Source organism: Egretta garzetta, unplaced genomic scaffold (genome assembly GCF_000687185.1).
Source record: "Egretta garzetta isolate BGI_Z169 unplaced genomic scaffold, ASM68718v1 scaffold23, whole genome shotgun sequence".
Taxonomy (NCBI): Eukaryota; Metazoa; Chordata; class Aves; order Pelecaniformes; family Ardeidae; genus Egretta; species Egretta garzetta.
Window position 1 is genome coordinate 3084338 of NW_009259237.1, and position 23992 is coordinate 3108329.

A 23992-nucleotide genomic window follows, 5' to 3' on the forward strand; every position below is an offset into this window, starting at 1 on the left:
AAGAGGAACCTGTAATGAGGGGATAATCTGTAGTTTTCCTCACTTATTATAATGTGCCAAGGAATAGAGAGCGAAGAATATAGTGGAATTTTTCTGTGAAGAGTTAGATTCTGCTGTGGTGACACATATTTTAGACTTCTTATATGTTGAAGGATCGTTAAGATCTAAATCAAAGGTTCAATTTGCAATAAATTGAAAATCAGTTTAACCCCCATGTGTTGTTTTGGTGATGGGGAGAGTATTTTTGGAAAAGCAGAAGGAAGAGTGAAAGATTAAAAATATTTTACTTGAAAAGATGGATGTAAGGAGGTACAATTTTAGATCATCTCACTTCCTTTTTAATGCAAATCTGATTCTTTGATTATTCACTTTTATTATTTATTTATCCTTATACAAAAGTTAGAAATCATTACGTATTGGGAGTGTAGGCATTGTAATAATGCAGTAACAATAGTGCAACTATTGCACTCATTTCATCTATTGGTGAAAAAAGATTGCAAGAAAAAATAATTTTGAATAGAATTAATTAAGGGATTCTTAAAGTGCTAAGCTTAATGTAACTGCAGTTCTTTAAAGGAAAAAAACAAGAGAGAAAACAAATAATGCCCCTTAAGCAGATGCTTATTCACGTAGGATAGCTACTCTTTGATTTTGGAGAGGTGGTGTGACTTGCAGTTGGAAACCTTGATTTATTGTGTCGTTATTTATATCTGCAATAAATGAGGAATAAGCATAAAACATGAAAAGGGAAATTAGGTATTACGCTAGTTCTCTTACTTTTTGTATTTTATTTACATGAAATATACATTTTTTTAATGGTGTGTTGCTGTGCCTTTTGTTGATCATATCTGTACGCCAGGTCTGTCTGCTTGTTTCCATTGGCTTGTCATGTTCACTAATTAGGGAACTGCTGCATGATTCACCTTGTTAATTAGAGGGACTTGCACACAAAGGCCCTTCGGGCAGTGCGAAAGAAGAGCCTAGCACTAGTGCCCTGAGAAAGCTACAGCCTGTGAAGTAATTCTTCTCATCTACCTTCTATTTTTTATTTGAAATGAATAAATCATTGAGATTTTCCTTGTGGAGTGAGAATGCAAGAATTCACATCTTTGTAAGATGTAAATTATATGTGATCAATAGAAGGGGATGACTACTGTATTGTACTTACAAGATTCCCTAATTTACTACTTGTCAGGGTATGAAAAATTGCTTGAAAAATTTTGTCCCCACACTGTGGTATGTTGTTCCCTTGATCTGCAGGAGAAATGAGCAGTAGCGGTTTTGCTATACTTAAACCTAAAATAGAAAAGATGTAGATTATTTAACTTTGGAGCTTGTTTTGCATCCCCAGTGGAACTTCCATTTTGCAAGTGAACCCCCAGTACTACCCCCACAACTTTTAAGGGGGAGAAGAAGGTGGGCGTCTGGCTGTTTTTATTCCCGATATTGCTCTGCCTCAAATCTCACTTTTGAAAGGAGTAGCATACTCGCTATATTGTGCATTCTTGAGTTGAATATAGTTTCAGAATAAATTAAAATTGTTTTTGTCATGTCACTTAGGCTTGATCAAACCACAATCCAGACTGCAAAAAAGGATACTGTGTTAAAAGTGCACAACCAGTCTCTACACTACACATTCCCCATCTGTTTATGACACTTTGGAAATTAACTTCAATGCCATTCTCTCTAACTATTTGATTAAAATTACTTATTACAGCCAAATGATTTTTAGTAGATTGCTACGTTTGCCTCATTTCCTCAAATGAGGCTGGCAGTTTCAAGATGCAGATTTCCCATAAGACTAGTAGAGGACTGGTATCAGAATCTGGGCATTTTCTTTTGGAATAATCTAGTTGTTAAAGCCTCTTACCAGAATTTCTGACTAACTGGTATTTTAAATGAACTTAAAATTTCTGCTATTCTGAAGTTTTCTGGTAATGGCATACAGGCAGAGAAATTTTACCAAAAAATAGACATACTTGTTTTGAAAAAATGGGAAAAATGCTTCAGGCTGACTTGAGATTTTGTGGTACGACATACTGTTGCTCTTCACTCCCATGAAACTGAGATCCTTCTATGTACCTCAGTCTTCAGCTAATTGCTTTTATACACTAACCAGGAACATACTTTCCCCATGTTTATGGTACAGTTCTGGTGTACTGGTACTTAATTATTTCAGATTTCTAGTGTGTGTCAGAGATAGAATAGAAATAAAAGTAACAAAAGCCTATGCTATGCTATTGAAACTCATGATGCATGGAGGAGATTGTGCAGATAAAATTCTTGATCAGGGTCTCATAGTACTAACACAGAGTTGTACCAGCCATGGAGAGTTTTCACTATCCAGGTAGCTGTTGTATTACTTGGATACAGTGAAAGATTCTTTAAAGTGTATTTTCAAAAATATTTATTTCAGGGATACTTCACCATCTGAAAAATAGAGCAGCTGATTCATGTTCTTTAACGCTGTTACAGTGGACAGCATAGCCTCTGGGAGTTACTGCATGCACTCCAGCTTCAAGCGTGGGGAGCTGATAGAAAGCTTGGTTGTGAGGTTCATCTGACCCTTGTATTTTCTTGCATGATTTAAAAAGCAAAGCATATTTCCTCCCTTCTGGTAGTTGAGTTAGCTCCTATTATCTCCGTGTTTCTGTCAGACCTTCCTAACTAAAGCCACAGATCGACAAGTTTTCTGCTCTTTGTAACTCTAGACATGACTGTTGTTCATACAGGTTTTCACTGTATTTTATATTTCCTAATCTTCATTAAAACATCAGTTTCAGAGCCCTCACATAGCATCTTACTTCAGGGGGAAAGGAGGACATCCTAGAAATCTTAGGAGGGTAGTAAACCCCCACTTAGATTAACACAGGGCCTGGAAAAAGATCTTAACCAGTCTTTCTTGACAGTGCCCCAAGAGTGAGGATGTTCTTCTGGTGCTTGCATCTGAATTCAGGAGCCTGCGAGTAAGCCATCAAGCTTTTGGGCTGGTATTCGTATCAGTCATATTTTCACTGTATGAGTATGTCTTGCTTCCTTTGAAGAAAGAGTTTGATAATATTTGTAATTGTCCATTCTTGAGTTGCTCCAAAGTAAAATTAAGATGATAACAAAAAATAAAATAACAGATCTTAGGGAAATTCAGAACTCTTTCTGGTCTTGCTATACGTAAGTTACCAGCTCAGAAAGTTGCCAGCTCTCACAATGCTGATCCTGCCAGTTGTCTGTGCCTCAGAAGCTCTTTGCTCAAATGCCCTGTGTTTGGCTCAGCAAATTCTACCAAACACCATTATGAGATCTAATAAATACCAAGGCTTAAAACAGGGGCGTCTCCAGCTTAGCATAGAAGAGCCTGGAACTGGTGCGGAATATGTAGCTTAAGAGATGGTTGGAGAGTTGCAGAAATAAATGGTTTTAAGTTAAACTAAAATAGTGCATTGTGTTTGGATACTTGGAAAATCAAAAAGGCAACCAACCAAAAATATACAGGATTAACAAAAAGAAGTCCATAGATACCCATAAAGAGCATTGGTTGATTAAAGGGACTAGTGGGATATGGAGAACTTCAAAATATTTGGGGAGTGAAATAGTACTAGAGACAAAAAGTATGTTAAAAGAAGACTTGCCTTTTTAAAATCACTCTCAAAATTCTTCATGCTTTTGATTTTTTTGTGAGCTATGAGTAATCTCTTAAGAAGACTTCCAAGGAAATTAAACCTACAACTATGAATATATGTGAATCAGTTCAGACAGTATGTGGTCTTGAGTATTAAGGAGATAAAAATGTAGTTTTACTGATAATTATTTTTAAAATTGCATTTAACTAGGTAATGTAGCTGACTTGAGAAAATTACAATTAAGGCTTTTCTTCAGGGAAAAATAAAAATGAAAGGCAGGATGCACCTGGCATTTTCTGTATCAGAAGTTTGACATATATCGTGTTGGAAGTAATAGGGCAAAAGTTAATGGAAAATTTGAGTAAACTTCTAAAACACAGTGAAATTAGATGTAATAAATGTAAATGTCTGTTGTAAGAAAGACACTTGGCCAAAAGTACCCCAGTTAAGGTTCTAGAACTGTATTCAGATGCTCATTATTTTGAGAAACATTCGTCTTGGGGGCTGAAATGTTCCCAGCTTAGTCTTTGCCCAGGGTGATTTTTTCAAACACTGTGCAATAATTTTCAACTGTTGTTAAAAGTGTGTGGGAAAGAAAAAAAAAGGCGGGGGGCGGGGGAACGAACACACACCTTTTTCAGTAAAGTAAAACCTTGATCTACTTCAAATAGATGTACAGCCATTGCAAGTGGTGATTGGAGCTTTACTGAGTCGTGGGAGAACGCTTGTGGAGAAGTAGCATCCAGCTTTATATTGAAGAAAAATAAACAAGATTTGGCAGAGCTGTGAATGTTTAAAAGCCTTACAGAATGTGTTCAGTGTATGATTTGCTGTTATACATGTAAAACTTCTGTGGTATTGCATTATTGCAGTGCCACTTCTAAACTTCAGCTGCTTTGGTCCAGTTTCTTACCAGTCAGCTTGCTATTGCTGTAGGAGTTCTGCTGACCTTTAGAGAGTTCAGTAATGCAGACTAGAGGCGGGTGCATACAGCATGGGCATTCTGAGACGTTACCTGTTTTTCAAGACTCTCGCACTGAAGTTCACCGATCCTTCTTGATCATTGTCCTGGACTGGTTGAGGTTACTGCCAGCATTTTTAACGAGTTTCATTTTTTAATTGCACCTTGTGTTGTGGACATCTTAGGACATGTGTAATGGTTCCACGTTTCAGGCTCTCCTCAGCCAAAAAAGATGTTTTTCCAGGGGGTGTAATCACTGTCTGAGACTGATAGATACATGTTGCAGAACCATCAATTAAGACAAGCTTTTCCCAGCATGTGACCCTGTTATCAAGAATTAAACCATCCATCGCAAACAGAATTAGGAGGGACCTCCGTTGATGCCTATTGGCTAGAAATCAATGCTTAAATCATTGTTTATATGATCTTGCTTTCATCAAATATTTCTGCCATTTAGCTCTCTCCATTGCCAGTTTCCTGTTTGGTGTTCATTCCTGGCTGCCTTCACTCTTGATTGCAGTTTACAGTCTGTTGATATTTACAGCTTCTGTTGTGCTGTTAGTCTCTTTTCTGTCCTCTTTTCTTCTTCTCAGGTAGTATTTCTGAACTGCGCTAGGAATTGTAAGTAGCCAAAGTCTAGTTCTTTATGGGCTGAGCTGGTTCTGTGACTACAGAAACTTACTTTTACAGTTCAGCTTCTATTCCCTTATCAAATCCTATATTGACAGTATTTAAACATACTTTACTTCCTCAAGCTCTTCCTTCTTCGCAGTCGTCTCTGTCTCTCTGTCAGCAGGTTATTTTCCTTCTAGGCCAAAAAACATCCCTGGTTTCCGCCTGTAGGTAGAGAAACACCTCCTTGACCTTTCTCTCTGTCATGTAATGCCACTCCCTCTTCTCCCTTTTATTTTTGAAGGTATTTATGTGTAGACTTGAATTGTTAGAGTTCCAGTTGTCCTCTTACTTTCTGATCATATTGAAGGAAACTTCGCTTAGTGCAGTCCTCAGCAGCTACAGCTCAGGCCCTTTTTCCATCTACAGCTCTGCTTTAAGCAAAGCGAATTTCAGTTTGCTTAGGTTTTGTCCTCTGTTTGGAGCACATTTTGCCTTCCTCTAGGATCCTTTTTTCTCATGGTTTTGAACAACTCTTGTCTTTCTGATGAGTAGTGCAGTGCCTCATTTGCTGTTTGACATTCCCGTTTCCTGTGGATTCAGGTGAGCCAGTGAGATTCACTGGGGTGTTTGCATAGCTGATGTTAGCAGACTTATTTCTCGTGGGAGATACACTTTTGTGCTCACTGAAGAGTAATAATTCTCTGTTGACAGTACAGATTACAGCCACTGTTAGGCCGTTTAATATTCTGGATTGGAGAAGGTGTCTGACTTGAGATCTGTGGTGTTTATACCAAGTATCCGGCATTTGTTTTACAATTGTCTTTCCAGACCAAGTTCATACCTTGAACAAATCCATAGAATTTATTCCTCTAGCCCTAACTTCCTTGAATTTTTCTGGGTTCCCCGGTTCAAGAAAGACGAGGAACTCCTAGAGAGAGTTCAGAGGAGAGCAACAAGGATGATAGAGGGACTGGAGCATCTTCCCTATGAGGAAAGGCTTGAAAGAGTTGGGCTTGTTTAGCCTAAAGAAAAGACTGAGAGGGGACCTCATCAACACATACAAATATCTTAAGGGTGGAAGTCACGAGGACGGAGCCAGACTCTGCAGTGGTGTCCAGCAACAGGACAAGGGGCAATGGGTACAAACTGAAACATAAGAGGTTTCAGTTGAATATGAGGAAAAACTTCTTTACTTTGAGGGTGACGGAGCACTGGAACAGGCTGCCCAGGGGGGTTGTGGAGCCTCCTTCTGTGGAAGATATTCAAAGCCTGCCTGGACGAAGTCCTGTGTAACATGTTCTAGGTGAACCTGCTTTAGCAGGAGGGTTGGACTAGATGGTCTCCTGAGGTCCCTTCCAACCCTTGCCATTCTGTCATTCTGTGTAATTCTTGGTTTAGTTGATCTTGTAGAAAAGTGGAAAATAATCTTCACTGTTCTCTGTGGTTATTATAATACTAGTTAGAGTAATGGGGGATTTAGTTCTTATAGAAATCTTGAAAATGGATCCATACTAATCTGTGAGCTGGTTTCTTCCAGTTGTGTGGACTGCCACAGCTGCTGGTGGAAGTAGAAATATAAGAAGAAAAAAAACAAACTCACTGAGCATATATTCACGCCATATATTTATTTATTAATATCTCAGTGACTGTTCACTGTACAAGATAGCTTGTAGTGCAAAAAAGCTTAAAGTGAAAAAGGCTTAAAGTAAATGCTTGGTTTCCATTGCAAAACTATTTGCAAAGCATGTAATGAATAAGTGCATTCTGGCTCTTTGGAAATTATTAAATCTAGATTTTTTTAAGATCTAATGTTGATACTTCAGATAGACATATGGCTGTCTTCCTTGTGGCATATGGCTTGTGGCACTTCTTTCTGAAATACCTAAATGTATCATAACAAATAACGATCTAAGGAAAACAAACTAAAATCTTAGAACTTCTGTTGTTAGCTTTACTTTATTAAAGTAGTGAAGTAGTTTTCTTTCTGTGGTTTTAACATTATGCCACTGTCACAAAGAAGAAAATTTTATTGTGTGAAATAATATTGGTGTTCAATTCTTGTACTGTACTTTTCATCAAAGGGATCTCTTTAAGTTAAAGTTGTCATTAAGTAATGAAATACCTCTCAGTAAGTAAATGGCATGCTAAAAATAAATTGGGATCAGATAAGGAGCAAGGAACGGCATCTCATTTGTAAGCATTTTTCTTGTATAATATATTGGAATGTTTGTCTATGTTTTAGATAAATATTTTGACTTTCAAAAAAAAGTTAATTGTTGTTGATTAGTGTGGTTCCAAATGAAACATTGCTTCCTTCTCAGAGGGTAAAAATTTTAATATGCTATTGATAAACATATCCATATTAATTGTGATGAAGGCAAGTTAAAGAATGATACTGCATCAGCAGTCCAGTATGAAAATGAGTGTTAATGAATGCAGCTGTCAAACAGTTGCATCTTGTTGGTTGATGAAGTGAGTTAGATTCATTTCTGCTAAACCATGTTAATTAACATGGAATTCATTTACTTTATCAGGATGTATAGATATTAACAGGTGCTTAGTTTGTTTAAATATCCAGAAACTATTAACTGGCTTAGTAAGAGGATAAACTATATTGTAATACAGGCAGCTTTCTTACTTTAAAATATAATTGATAATGTAAAGTAAGAAGCTTAAGTAGCTTTAGTTTCACAGGTACTTCTAAGAGTAATTTCAGAACATTGAAAATGGCTACATTTAATTCATATTGTTCTTAGCACTGAGAATTCAGAGGATGATGACTTTGGAACTGTATATGCAAAACTGGTTGCAAAGTCATTTTCACTTGATGTAGAGGATACAGTTCCAGAGTATACTGGGGAAAAGAGCCTCCACTGGTTAGTGTCATGCATTTGGCATCTGGGTGGTACAAGAGGTATGTCTTAAAAGTAATCTCTGTTGACAGTGAAGCAGAGTAATTAAATCTACATTAATTATACAACTCCCACAAAACTGTTTGGCTATTCCTAGACTTCTTTCAAGATTCCTGCAATATCGAGTTTTATGACTATTAGAAATAGTTCATATCTCTGTGGCATTAGTTTTGAAAAGCTTCCATTGAATCAGATATTAGCAGCCACATTGCTTGTGTAAATGTCTTTATGAAAGGTATAGTGTTCCCCTCTTTTGAACCAAAGCCAAGATACTGCTTTTTAAAAAAAAAAAAACAAAAAAAAACCACAAAGATTATGATTGGGGATAACATTTTTGATGAAGAGTCAGATGATGAGTAGGAAAGAGATTTGGTACAGATATTCTGATGTAGGGTGTGAAAAAACAGAAGTATGTGACCTTGAGATGAAAAGAAGAGAAAGTTGGAATGGGGGTACGAAGAAGCCAACAATGGTGGTTAGTCTGCTCCGGGATGTTAAATAACATCCAGGAATCTTGTGAATTGTCTTGCCAGTAAGTACCCGTAAACTGCAAAGATGTTTGGATGGAAGCAAATTGATAGTTGATAGTGACTGTTCCCTTAAGCCACCTGGAGTACTAACCCCTCCAAGATGAATACCTCTGTTGGTAATCAGTATCAGGATCATAATTCTTTTGATTATTTCTAAATGTAATTTTATGATCCTCTGCCTTCAGATGAGCTTTAAAAAAAAAAATCATCAGCGATAACTAATTTTTAAGAGCGATGAGAATTTGTGTAATATAGTATCAGTCAAGTATTTCAGCACTTTAGCCCTTATTTTATAAAACATCAGGATGCTGTGATCTTACATGTTTTACTTGCATGTTTGATGTATTTGATACGTTTTGACCAACATTTATTAAGGTTTACATAAGAAGGTTGCTCTTTTCTACTGTAGTATACCAAGGTGTGTATTGTAAAACCAATATCAAAAACTGTATTGTGTTTTTGTCTCGAGTTTTTGTTCCTGGCAGCATATTCCTTATTTGTATTAAAGTAGCGTCTAATAGTCCTACTGGGGCTAGATGATAAGTAAGGCACATAGTACAGGAGGATCCATGTCTGGAGAGCTTATAGCCCAAACAGACAAGCTGGGTGAAGCAGGCTGAGAGGCAGAGGGAAGCGAAGGGAGAGGTCTTGCTGATACTCACCCAGTGTCAACAGAACAGAGCTCAGCTCCTTTGCTTCCCTGTGCTGAGCCAGGTTTCCTGTCGTGTGCTAAGTTATAGGTAGTTGAAAGTCTTGTGTGTTTGTTTGGGCAATTAGTGGTAGGCAGAAACATTTGTCAAAAATGAGTATGTGTTATCAAGAACTATATTTAGCTCTTCCCACTGAATAAAAAAGAAAGGACAAAGAACCCGAGGATGTGCAAACCCTTCTGTAGACTCTTGACAAGAATCTCTTCCATGTTTGCTTGGTAAAACAGCACCAGACACTTTGCAGGTTTCGAAGTTAGGGCAGGATTTGTCCCACTGTGTGGAATTTGGAGAAATGGCATGTTTTGCTTTACAATTTGCATGTGCAAAAATAAAATAATACTAAATTATTTTCCTTGGAGCAGCTTTTCAGAGGCACTATGTGCTTATATTACATGTTGAAACAATAACTGTATATTGCAGTACAGGTAGTACAAAGAGCCAAGTTAGGTATTAGCTTGCTGTTGGTTTGAAAATGGTGACTTTGGATAAGATACTCATACAGTAACGTTTGCATGATACCAGCTATGTGTCAGACTATATTTCTGACCTGCACCTCCCAGGAAACGAATACTTGCTCCAGTGCAAAATTTCTTATTCTGTGAAGCCATCCACTTTACAACTTTGCCTGAGATCACTCTAAGCCAGTTGGCCCTCGCTTAAATATTCATCAGACTTCTGATAATTGTGATAACCCTTATAGGCTGGCAAGCATGGCAAATTAGCAAAAAGATGATTGATCTTTTTTTATATGCAGTTTTATCTTCAACCTTTCCTGGATATATGTTATACTATAGTAATAATTTCTTCTCTAAGGTATTTGCCAGTATCTGGATTTGCACATCTATTTACAGTTGCCTTGAAGCCTCATAATTACAATACAGCTGAAATGTCCATTTTCTTTCCCTGACTACAAATAGGGATCAATCGAATTTTAAATGACTGCTTACGGGCTAGCTTCCGATCATGACCTTTGTAAATGATTAGAGCTCACCACTGTTGCTATCTACCTTGAAAGGGTAAGCGGGCAGGTCTGTCTAACTGGCATTTAATCTGGAAGAGAGCCAAAGATATTTGAGCTAAAAACCTAATATGAGTTGGCAAAGAGAAGTATGTATAGACCTTTGCACTATTATTTAGATATTTTTCCACATTTATTTTTCATAGTTAAGAAATTCTTTTATCCTGCAGATAAAGGGGTTGTATATTTGTAGATAGTCTTGTATTGAATAGCTGAAGTTGCAAAATACATAGCAGAAAAATGTGAAAAAATGGGTTTTCAAACTCTAAATGTACTGAGTTTTCTTTTTCTGAAGAATGTGAAAATACGTTGCATTGCTAAATGAATAAACCTGCAAAATGCACTGCAAAATAGGGTGCATGAAGCAGACCTGCTTTTTCTAGGCAGAAGTGAATGGAGAAAAGATACCGTACATGGGTACTTTTTTGTTTAAGCATTCTTTCCTTTTAACATGGACCAAGATTGTTCAGGCCCCGCTTATATACAGAGCTCCCATGTAATTAATGGCAGAGACATTTCTATCTACATTTGTCAGTTCAGTTTTATTTTAATGAGGAATTGTGCCTGTATCATACAATGTTTTTATTACCACTACTGAATTTCTTCAGGTAGCGTTCTGTGTGTTGCTGTTGAAGTAGGAACAAGTGTGAAATCAATGAGATTGGAAAACAAACACCTCCTCTGAGTTTATTGAAGGATTTTGCAAACCCAAAGTTTTGAAATTAATAAGAATGATTGCTAAGAGCTACGAATGCTTTTATCTAATTAAAATCATATGCTGCGTTACCTAGTCAATTATTCTTGTGTAGTATTGATGATCAGAGTATTTATTAAAGTAATATTGTTCATGGGAATATGTTTCTTACCATTAACTCTCTAAAAAGATGATACGGTTTATAATGAATATGCAATCTTACCTCTTCATCGTGTAGTGGCCAGAGTTTTTTCTCTTATTTTCTGTAGCATGCCACACTGTTATGTAGTGCAGCTGGCAGGTTGTTTTCTTAGCCTCAAATTAGTTAAATGTGTTGTTGCCTAAATCCTAATCCCAGAAAGCAGTTGTAAATTCAGTTTGTAGGGTTTTTGCATCAGCGTTACCTTCTGCTAGCGTTTAGGTAGAGGTGTTTTATTCATTTAGATAGGAATTTTTTGAAAGCAACTATCAAGTATATTTGAAATATTCAAAGTAAGTCTAAGATGAAAAAAATGTTTGAGTTTTTTCTGAGGATTTGAATTGGTATTTACATTCTTCGTATCAGTCTTAAACTAGAGATGTGTAGTTAGTATTCAGTACTTACTGGCTCGGGCAGTTTTCAAGGATAAGGATGGGGTTTTCAAAAATGATTCAGTTATTTGGAAGCAGAAATCCTGTGGAAAGTCAAGAGTACTTCTGTATCTTACTGCTCCACTGCAAGGCTGCATGCTTGAGCTGCTAAAATGGTATTTCTGGAAAGAGCAAAGTACTGTTAGGGATTGCTCATGTGTGATTTTTACCTAATGCTTGCAAGTCTGAGAATAACTTCTTGAAATGACAACAGAAAAAAAACTAAACAGGGTTTTTTTTTCTCTCCCTAATAGATGCAGCAACAAGAACTTGCACAAATGAGGCAAAGGGATGCCAATCTAACTGCATTGGCAGCTATCGGTCCCCGGAAGAAACGGAAGCTTGATTCACCTGGACTGCTTACCATAGGAGGAGAGGTATGTCTATACACAGTGTAAGAGAATTGAAAACCTAGTAGGAGTAACTAGAGATGCTACATGCTAGTATTTTCAGTAAACTGTGTAACTTGGAAAAGGTGATACAAATTACTAAATTAGGACTGTAAGTCCAGTTTATCTTTCTCCACCACAGTTAAAATCTTCTCTTCGTTTTATTTTTCAAGTGTTAACTTTAAACAGATATTTAAAAAATATTTTTAAAAGAAGTTAAACCTGAAGTCTAGGTCTCTCCCTAAAAATGCTCACTGCCTTTATACTGGTTTTCTCCTATGTGTAATCCAAAGGAAAACAGAAAGAAAGAGTAGGGCATGACATAACTGTAGCATTGCTTAGTTTGGACCAAGAGCTTGTAGTAATACAGAAATTAACACAGCAATTACAGAATGGCTGGTTGTCCCCCACAACTGCAAAGATGAGTTTGTAATCATTCTAAATTGTATGTAATTTTAATAAGAATACTCTAGAAATAGAATCAGATTTGTTAGTATGATTCTTCTGTTATCTTAAATGGAGAAGTAGCTCTACTGTGCAACGCAAGATCCTCAAAAGTGGCCTGTATATTAACCTAGGATAACACGGCTGTATTACCTTGGATAATTCTTAGAGAGTACTGTGTTGTCTAGTACAGATGTAGTTGGGCTTTTGTTTCTGCTAAATATGCCTACACAATAGGAGTCAAAGTAGTTCTCCCTATTATGTGTCTGTTCCGAGGAAAATGCGTTTTGTTTTGAATAACTGACTAACAGTTTTGGCTCATACTGACTGTCTAAATGCCAGGGATTTCCGAAGGCCTTTTTGTTTCCCATTTTGGATAGCTTTTATCTGACTACTCTCTCTCTTCTCATGTGCTAAGATTAGTGCTAAGGAATGAGCTGAGCTAGGAATAGAAGTGGATCTTGCTTATATTCTAAAGTTGACTTATGACTTCAGATACACAGGAGGTGCATCCGTTTTCTGGTCAAATTAGTTTCAGACTGAGGGAGCTTCCTGGGTTTTGTGTTGTCCTGTTACATTCCCTTCCTTTTGGTCTCCCTCCCTGTCTTACATTCAGTAAAGCATTCTGTTCTCCTCTGTATGCACCTGTAAGAAACCCTGTAGCAACAGGCCAGAAGAAGCTTTCATTAGAAGCTCAATTGGATAGTGATAGCATTGGCTTTCACACAAATTCATTTAAAAATAATTCGATCTTTCTAACAATAAATGAATCACTTTGGATTTTAACAAATGTACATTCACTGCTTGTCTTCACTTGACCAAAGGAATGTTTTCTCCTACTTATCAGAATTTATTTTTTATTATCTGTTGCCCCTTTTAAAAAAATGATCCTTTTTTAAGCTTTTATAGTTTGATGAACCAAATTGTGGTCACCTTCAGTGAAACATTTTATTCAGAGCTATATGCCTGAATGGATTTGTGGTGAACCTCTTCCCTCACTCTAGAAGCTCCTTACTCTCCTGGTACACAGCTTTAAGGAAAGATAAAGGTCTGTGGCAAATTCCAATGGCTTCAGGGGATTTTTGCCTCCTTTTGTTGCTCCCCTAGCCCAAATTTTGCTGAACGTCTGTGTTATTCAATAGACAAATTATCCTTGGAGTTTTTGCCGATGCATGGATTTCCTGGAGTTATGAATTGTGTGGATCTTCTGCCAGTTCAGACTGAATTGCTCCCATCCCTCTTCTAGCTTCTAACCTTCCTGGCCAACTCACATTGGTGCCTGGCTGCAAGCTGATTTCAAGGATTTGGATACTGTATCTGGATTATTCAATGTCTTTTCTAGGGACAGGATCTAGAGCATTGTAGAAGCTGTGTCATGCAGGTTGGCTACTAGAAACTGTTACTCTTCTGAGGTATTCATTAGGGCTGTGATGCAGAAATAAACTCAACTCCTCCAAAATGTTTCACTTTAAAAAGGTACTGGAAATTTGCATTATTTGTCTAAAATAATCTGATTTCTCTTTTTTGGGTTTCTGGAGATTATAAACAACATAGAAAACTATTATAAGACTATGTCCTGTCTTACAGACATCCCTTTAGTCCAATTCTGACTTCCACCATGGTCTACGATTCTCTGCTTCCTCCTAGCAGTTTCTAAGCTTCTTAGGTCCTTGCTACTGATAATCTATGTTTGCAAGGTCTAACTTGGCAAGAGCTTTCTTGGCCTGCCCCCTTTTTTTTGTCAAAATGTCCAGTTTTTGCCATTGAAGTTCCTGGTCTCCTCATTCATCTTTTGACACACGTCTGCTTTTGTTGCACCTGGGACGCTGCACATTTGCTGATCCAAAGAGAGATAATTTACAAATCATCCCACCCCTGGATGTCACATTTTTCCTTTTTTGAACTAACTCTTGTTTGATATTTTACTTAGTTGCATTGGCCTTTTTTTTTTTTTCAATGAGAAGTATTGGATTTCAGTCCAGCTTCTTGGTTCAACAGAAATACTAGCTCATGATTTCTCTTTGGAAATCGGATCTTCTTAGTAATACCTTTTTGATCTGAGCAGGAGGTCAATTTAGGGAGTAGTGATGGTTATTTTGCTTAAGAGAAAAAGTTGATGGAAAAGCTTAGTGTTTCTGTGATCAAGTACTGTTTGTTGTCTACAAAGAAACAGGTCTTACACAGCTTTTATAAATGTGAAAAAGCTTGTGCTTATAATTGCAAATATTTTTGCACCAGCACTTTGTTCAAGAGTGTTTTCTTTAAACTTGTTCTGTGTCTCACATTGGCTCATTTGGGCTTCTTTGCTTCTTTTCAAGACATAGTTAAATAGACTTTTTTTCAGTGGCAGGATTAGTTTAGGTTACCAAGGACAGGCTCTATCATTTGCATCTTCTGTGCTAGTACAGCTGGGGTTTTTTGGTTACTTTTACTTGGGGAGATGGAAAATTAGCAGTTACGGGGTGAGGTTATTTTTCCATTGTATATGTTCTTTGATTTTCTTCTCCATGCAGCCATATAAAAAATTCCTATCCAAAAAATGGGAAAAAAGATGCTGTAGAGAAGTGGATGAGCAGGGGCAAGACGTCTTCAGATAACGCAGCCACCGAATGTGTATCTGGTTCCAGACTGTGATTGCACAGTGGTCTGAGCCAATCTGACTGTGATCTTGATCCCCGTCTCTAGTAGTGCGTTCCTGCCCCTTCCCTTTCATTGGCTCTGGCTCTTGTCGTACCCTGTGCTAACCTGTTTCCATTTGATAAATTGGCAGAAAACTAACCCAAGAACAACAAAAAGTGAATAGTTTCTGCTTAGCTTGCTGGAGTAGTTTGGCCTAGAGCCCAGTGAGCACTGGAAAAAGAACTTGCAACAAGGCAGAGGCAGCAAACTTGAGATCACCTGCTCTTAATTCGCCTTCTTTTTAGTACCTTTCTTGTGTTCTCGTATTTTAGATAACCTGCTAGACACTGCTTCCTCTGTAGCAGCCAGCAGCTCATCAGTAATTCAGCCTGCTTATTATTATAATGCAGTTTAGATCAAGAGTGAAAGAGAACGGGTAAAGAGAACTGAGATACCTTTGGAAGAATTCAGCTTCTCTGCCTTGCAGAGTCGAAAATACTGCATTTGCAGAATTTTATGGCTTTTAAAATTTATTTAATGATACTAGACAGAATTATTGGAAAAAAATCTTTTAAATGTTACTGGGTTTTAGAATTTAACGCATGGTTATCAAGTTAGGTAGCTAACTCCTGAACCATGTTATGCATTTAGCAGCAGTACCGCCTAATTCTTATTTGCTGTGTGGGTCCTGTTCTTGTGTTGGTACACAGCAGTGGTTGGTAAAGGTAGGGTGGAGGATGACAAATAAAGGAAAGAGAAGACAGTAACCACTTAAGCTCTTTAGTTAGTATCCTTAAGCACCTCTAATGTCAGATTAAAAAGAATACATTTTGAGGTGGTTTTGTTTACCTTATGGATTTTGAAGCTATATCCTTCACATTTTTACGCTTTTTGTTCTTGAATTGTAAGGCTTTTAACAATTAGAATTAAAAATTAGTTTTGTTTATGAAATAAGTATTTTAATGTAATTGTAAGAGTTAAAGCTTTAAGAAAAGCATTAACCATCACAAGACTAGGTCAGGTAACTTTACAAGTTAAATATTTGAGTAGTGCTAAGGTGGCAAGAATGCAGAATTTACATATTTCGAAGTCCCTCATTTTTTATTATGAAATTAAAGTGTGGAGGCTATATGCAAGTATTTTTCTGTATATTATAGTAATAATAATAATTAAATAATTTGGCTTTTCATCAAGACCTATGGCTAGTATCCCAAAATACATAAATATAGAGTATATGTTTGAAATATCTGAGGGTATAATTTGTTTAAATATCAAGTGAAAGCCCTCTCCTGGTACTTGCTGGCACAGATGGTTTTTGAATACTGAGCTTCCAAAGGCAGCCTCAGGGCTAGTTCAGTGAATCACCGCTTATTGAAGACAGTCATTTTAGGGATAAGAAAAAAATGCTCTTTCTCACATAGTGGAAGAGCAGTCATCTTAAGGATATTCAGCAAACTATCCCAAACACCATCTTCCACAATTTTGCAGGACCATATGTTGGGCCAGCACTCAAGGGAGATCTGATATTTTTTGTCTTTTCTCATCCAATGTATTCCAACCATTATATTAGTCAAGAAAGATGTTCTTGCAGACCTGGAAAGTCCCAAAATAACTACAGTTAAAACAGTGATGTTTTGTGTAGAGAAAAGCTAATTACTAAAGTGATTGTGAAATGTATTTTGGGTATGAGGCACCACATTTTTTTAATTAAATTCATCTTTCAGATGGTATAATTTGAACATTTTAAAGCTGTTTTCATGTGAAGGTTTTGTATAAAACATGATTAAGATTCTGGTTTCAGACCTGGAAATCTGTGTTATACCAGAGACTTCCAAATTGCAGATGTAGAAAAGTTACTTAATATTCCTCTCTATCAGATCTTTATACTACTAGTAATTCCTAATTTCTAAGTGGAAATGTAAGGATGAATACATTTGGGGAGGCACTTGGGCACTATGACATAGTTGGAAAAAAGTGCTTTTGACTACAGCCTCTTTTTAGTTATCCGGGACTGAACATGATTAATTTGTTTGCACACATTACAGCTGGCATTCTCACTTCATTTGGGTTATCCATAGGCATTTCAGCAACACCTGAAATTATTCCTCAAATGCATTGTTTATACTTTAACAATATTAAGAAGAAGTCAGGATACTAGGTAATTTTCTCCTTGGAATAGGTCAGACGTGATAAAAAAGTATGATAGAGCTGTCTCTTGTTAACAGCTGGCCTTGTTTCCTTCCTGTGTCGCCCTTTTAAACAGAAAGGGATGTATAGCGTGTCTTGCAAAAGTCTTTGTTACAGAAGGGTTGTGCACTGGGTTTTCTCCAAAGTGTCTACTCAGAGGATATCATGCAGATCTAGAAGTCCATGAATCAGCCAACATAACTGTGAGGCATAACTGCTTCTGACAGATCTGAAAGAATTGGAACCAACGAATAGTGTTTTATTTTGGGGAAAAACACCAGTCAGTGGGATTGCCATGCTCTGAGCCAGATCTTTAGGCTATTCCCTCACCTTTTTAGAACTAAAGTAGTTTTATGGCATCCACTTTGGAAGATCCTTGGAATGACTTGTTCTACATCTCAAGTCTCAGCTTGGTCTTCATACTGTATAGTTGGCTCTTGATAAATTACATTTTAAGTGGTCAAGATATGTTTAGAAAGCACTGGAATCTAAAGATTCCCTACAGTTGTTAAGCTTGAGTTATATGAAAGCAGATACAGTAGACCAGAACACCTTTTGCAAGTGTTTATGGTCCAAGAAGTTAAACCTTGCTTTTTGCACTTTTAAACCTGTAGACTAACAGCAGAACAGGAGGAATTTTTATGATTTATTGTATCATTGCCTTTTCAAGCACTCGTTGCTCCATGTATCACTGATATGATAGAATGCAGTGGTTATCTCAGACCTGTTTTGGTGTAGGATGTCACTGCTGCTGACAGTTACTATTTCATTTGAGGTATCCTAAAACTATCAGTTAAATACATGGGTTTGGATTTTCAAGGAGACAGAAGAAAGTTAAGGGGTCTGTCCTTGTAATTTTTTTATGGACTTACATGCATACTACTTTATGAATCTTTGAAAATCTCAAGTTTAGCTTCAGCTTCTCTGGCTTGCTTTACTTCCGGATTTAAAAAGTCAAATAAATATTAAAATAATTCACAAGAAATGTGTTAATATCTATTTGAAAATCAGTTTTTTGAAAGACTATATAGGTGTTCTAATAATAACTGCACCTATCTTTCTCATTCTTAAATAAATGAGATTTCAATCTAAAAAATAAATTGCCGCTTTTTGAAAATTTAATTTCAAACTGTGTTTTAGCACAACAAACGTTCTATTTTTTTAGAATTTTGGGGATTTTTGTGAAACAAGGTTTGTAAACATTACTCTGATGCATTTTACAGAGTTGGCAGTAAAAAGTAGGAAGGCATTAAAGATGATGGATAATGCTGTGTTTACACTGATGATTAATAATTCTAATTTGGAGTGAATGTATAGAAATATATTTCTGTGCCTGTTGCAAACAGGCAGGAATACAGACAGTGAGTCGGGAGGCAGTAGAACAATTTTGCACGGATCTCAGTTGACAGGAGGAAAAAGCCAGGCAGCAATGCAAGAAAATAGAAAGTGGCTCTGTGCCAGCAAAAACATTCTTTTTTACTAGTAGAACAGGTTTGCATACTGTTTGTATTCCTTTGATCTATGTAACACAAAATATTCTGACAGAGGTTCAATGATATTAATCATTTTTCCTTACTGGCCAAGACAAATTTGATTTTTACTTCATTTGGAGATGGAAATGGTAGTTGATCCCACCTGACTGCACGATGTTGATTTAGCGCATAGGAGGAGACCATTAGAGAGACCATTTCTTTCTCTGCTTTTCAAAGGTTTTTTACTGGAGTCTTAAATAGTGGTGTTGGGTTTTTTAATTCAAATCCAAAATGTTTGCATTTTTAAAAGGAAAATAATTTTATCAGTGTGGTACTATTAAATACAATCTTTTTATTTATGGATACTATATAAATATAGTGTGTGCAGCTTATTAGCATGGAAAATGAGAACTTGGCAAAATGACTTCTGAGTAGTTAATAGTTCATCCATTATTTGTCAATCCCTATAGAGGTCTGCTGCTGTTACTGTTAAAGAGTATTGTTTTTCTTCTTGCAAAAGGCAGCTACCTTGAGGATTTGTGGGGACAAGGGGGTATGTGAGCTTGTTTTTTATTTTGGTTTTTTTGGGGGGTTGGTTTTGGGTTGGGTCTTTCTGTGTTCTCAATTGTCTTCTCCATTTGTCTTCCTGATTTTCAGACACTGAAGGATAAAATATATTTTGCAGCCTCTGTTTTTCTGACACTTATAATTCCAGAATTTTTCTTTCTTCTGGCTAAATAAAACTGATAAGACTAAGAGAAGGAAAGTCGAAAGGGTCTAGTTGAGGGTTTGTCAAAACTGACTTGAGTCTTTCCATTGACTTCAGCAGGGTAAGGCCCAAGGTGCTGTGACATTTTTAGATGTCAGTGAAAATAATTTTTAAAACCTGACCAGAAAATTTCCAAGGTGTAACTTTTCAACATATACATGGAAAGATTTAGACCTGTATATTAAAGTGGCAATGTTTCCCTTTTAATTGATCCTCCTCTAGAAAAGTCAGATGAATCATCAAACAGCTAAATTTCCTTATCCCTTCCATCCCATTCAGTGCCGGATAAATTTTGTGGAATAATTGTTTTTTCTTCTTGGCTAAAAAGTCCTTTACTGATGCTGAGGTTTTGAAAAAGTCTAAAGAACTTGAAATTTATTAGGATGCCCATTTTTTCATATTTCCAGCCTGATTCTTTACAGGGAGTCAAGTAATATACTGGTCATACAAAGAGTGAAAATTAGGGTAACAGTAATTTAACATTTTTAGTTTACCCTGAGCCTTTAGGCAAATAGGCTTGAACTTCCAGAGAATCCTGTTGCTAGCTTACATAATTACGCCTTACCCAGAAGTACTGAACGGAACTTTCTGTTATTTTACCTGATGTAAATCGTAGAACCAAACCGTTGTCCAAGTCTCCCTCCCAACTGTATTTAATTCTGCTTCTGTTTAGTCTTGACTATTTCAGAGAGCCTCTTGTTACAGGGTAATCTGTGAGTCTCTTTTACATTTAATAATGTAAGATACAGATAAAACGGTTGGGAATAATCAGACAAGCTCCACTTTCTTGAAAACATGAAGTTATCTGTACAAGCTTTCTAAAGTCTCGCAGGAGGTCTGTGTTGATGCTCCTTAAATGGATCTTGCCACCACTGTGCAGTATGCTACAGTTGAATGTTGCCTTACAATATTCTGTTGATAAGAAAAGAAGAGGTTCTTAAATTAAAAAAAAAAAAAAAGAAAAAGAAAAAGTAGACAAGGAAAAAGCCTGGCAGATAAACATTCCATTCAGAACTTGCTGTCTTATTACTTGTAGTAAAAAATTATCCCTTCATTTGAAGAAGTTCTAATCAAAGAAAAGCCCAGTGAGTAAGAAAGAGGAATGAAGATGGGCCGGTCATGGTTTCCTTTTGCCATATACAAGCCTTCCAAGATTTTTCTGTAGGTCTGAATGGTTTCTTTATCAGTTTGGGAGTATTTCACGTGTGCATATTATTCATATATATGTATGTGCAAAAATTTTAGTCAGGTCCCTACTACAGGTTTCATAAGTGATGTCATTATGAAATGACACAGTATCACAGTTTGTGGTGCAGGCAAATTTATTGTGTTGAACTTAGCTGTGAACGTGATGTATTTTTACTCCCTCTGGGCTGTTCTGTATTGTAAGTGTGTTTTGAGCAAACCCTTGTTTAATTTGGAAATGCATGTTCACACTTCTTCCACATATGCTGACCAGTCTCCTACTGCCTACATTCCCCTTTCAGAATTTGGCTAAAATTTGCTAATGGTAAGATTCAAAGGTGTGGCTCAAAGATTTAAACTTTGAGCTGAAAGTAGTCTTTCAGCTTTGTTCAAAACTGTTTATGAGTTTACATGAGCAGTATGTATTGCACATCCTTTCTTTGTAAGAGAGATAGCAAAATGGGTCCTGTTTGGCCACATTCACGAGAAGTTAAGCGTTTGAGCTGCAAACCTGCAAGGACATGTGCTCCTGCTTAACTTTAAGCACAGTGGTTAGGTTGTTTGAAGTTAGTAACATGCCTTGTGTAGAACGTTAATTACATGCAATAAGCTTTTGTTGGATTGTACGTCAGTGTTCCTGTCAATCTCATCGTGTTTCCTACTGCATGAACTCAGGTTTGCTAATCCGCTGATTCTGATGTAGGAAATGCTTTATTTCTCTTTTTTTCAATAAAAACAAGGTTTTCTTTTTGGAAATTAGCATATTTTGAAAAGTCTCATGTTATTTGACCACAAAAGTCTTTGGGACTATCAGTGTCTGTTAAATGCAGGTTGATGAAGTTTCCCAATGTGTCTTGACTATTACAGGCTGTATTTTGCTTTCGAAGAAATAATGTAGTAAGAATATCTGATAGTGGGATCTTCGTCTTGGTGTTCCTTTTGTTACATACTCTGTTCTAGTGAGTGACTAGGAAAAAAGGGGGTTTTGTTTTTGTTTTGCCTGGAGTCAAACAGGAGCATGCTGGTTAAAGGGATTCTGTGGGGGAGTTGGGCTGGAGAGGGCCTGAGGGAACTCGGAGAGACATCTACCACCAGCAGCTTGTCTGTGCTAGCTAATTATAGCTAGGGTACTGTTTACTTTAGTGGTATACTCCTTATTTATTAGTTACTTAGTTACTGCTTGCCTTCAAGTTACAGGCTTGCAGCCAGTTGCTGCAGGGGAGGTGCAATAGGAAGGGAAGGGCATCATGCAGTACTGCAGATCGCAGCTCCCCGACCTTGGCGTATTTTTTTAAACTGCTTTTTTGGTTTTTTTAAATGTAGACAGTGGGAGAGACAGTCAAAAAGAAAAGCAGACAAAAAATGGGAATAAATCAAGGAAATTTTTTACAGTCTAGAGGGACTGTGGTGATAAAATTAGCGAGTCTCCATGACTTATCAATCAAACTGGTTTTTTTCCCCTCCTTTTCCTTTTGTCTTCGGAGCAAAATCTCACTTTTTGGTCTATATAAAGTTACATTGATTTGAATAAAATTACGATTTTTATACCTTTTTTAACTGGTACCACTTTGCAGGAATCTGGAGTTGGTTTCACAGGGCAGTTTCACTAGCTGGTAAGCTAGTTTCATATCTGCTCTTTTCCAAGCGTGAGTGAATCCACATACACATATTTCACATCGTTATCTAAAACTAACTAAACTGTTATGAAGACTGTGTATGGAAACCCTAGGTCATTTAAGAGTCCAAGTCCCTAAGAGTTGGGCTCCTAGGCTGTTGAACTTACTTGGGGAATCTTACCCTTATTCCCTTCACTCTTCTTTTTATGACGAGCTTTGAGCAGGGCCCATGGATTAGCTATCTGAAGGAGGTAGTGCAATAGCCCTATTTCCACTGCTAGTTTTGCTGTTGCTTTTGTTATTCTGTTTGTAGTAATCTGTGTATAATAATTATCTCAGCAAATAAAAGGACAAAGAACAGTAGTGTTGTATGGGGAGGTGAACAAAGAGAATTACAAGATTTTTCTGCAACTGTGTTAGAGAAAGTAGAAGGTATCATAAATAGGGATTTCCGTGCTTTAGCAGCATGGAAATAGTGTTGGCCCATGCTGTAATTATCAATAAAAGAGATATTTCTCCACTCCTTTTGAGCATGACAGTCTCTTGCAAAGCCAGGAGCATAACAAGAGCTGAACCTCTGTATGATGGAGCAATTACTGAACAATTTAGAGGAAGCTCTGTTAGGAGAATGAGCATACTGTAAGATCCATAAAAAAGGCGAAGTTTCTATCTCCAAAGGAGAAGGTAGGGAATAAAAGGAGCACAACAGGTTAAACAGCCTTGGCCAAAGTAGTGAGTACCCCTAGGCAGACCAGCATCTCTAATCAGTGGTAGTGGTACTAGCTCTGAGGGGAGGGAAATTCAGGCTGGTGCTCTCATGTAACATTAAAAAGGACAAGCAGTCTGTCAGGGGAAACAGTCATTGGCGTGGGATTTCTTCTCTTGATCAAAAAGACAGCAGCACTGCAGCCTGCTTTATCTATAGGGGAGGTGTTGGCAGAGGGCATTTTTTTCCCAGGCCATATCACTGGCCTGTGATACGTTTTTCCCAAGCCATAAAAGAAGTCACCTACATTCCTCTCTATAGCAAGGTTTTGTTAATTCCTCTTTCTCGTCTTTTCGTTTGTTTTCAATCTTATGCTATTGCAATTCTAAAAAAAAATAATTAAGAAACTTCTTCACAGAGCAGAAGGTGAGCTAAATCTGATGGATCTGGAAAATATGCCTGGTGCTTGTCTCCAAAGCTGAAATTAATTTTCTCATCTCGATAAATAAATGAATTTATTTGTTTATTCTTTATGAATAAATAAAATGCAAGTTCAGTATATTGTTTCCTCTTCCCTCCTTTAATTGAGCTTCAAATTACAGTCTTAGCCTTTTTTCTTCCCCCTCCCTGGACAACATTGACAGCCATATGACATCCTCAGCTGTAGCTACAATGAGATGGGATGAATTTTATACTGCTGTTGACTTAGCTTTTATCTTGCTAAGTAACAGAACAAATACCTAATGAAGAACTGCAGGGACTGTTCCTAGCATTGTTGTCAGCTGTGCAGGTAGTCAAAGTAATAATAATTGCCAGTGATGTTAGGAAAAAAAATAATCACGATTTCAAGTATTCTTGTCATTTCATAATGTATCTTAAATAACTTGGAAGCAATACAGAAAGGCTTCCAGAAGAAGA

At 37.0% G+C, this 23992-nt stretch overlaps 1 protein-coding gene across 1 annotated transcript in view; it reads left to right on the forward strand.

The window, feature by feature from the left end:
- Positions 1 to 23992, forward strand: part of LOC118451996 (transcription initiation factor TFIID subunit 4-like) — a gene marked incomplete at its 5' end in the record, with an annotated part of 147020 nt that overhangs the window by 87600 nt on the left and 35428 nt on the right. Inside the window, one exon of the mRNA XM_035891533.1 lies at positions 11942 to 12064. Coding sequence (XP_035747426.1) covers positions 11942 to 12064 — 123 coding nt within the window. The remainder of the gene's footprint in view (positions 1 to 11941; positions 12065 to 23992) is intronic.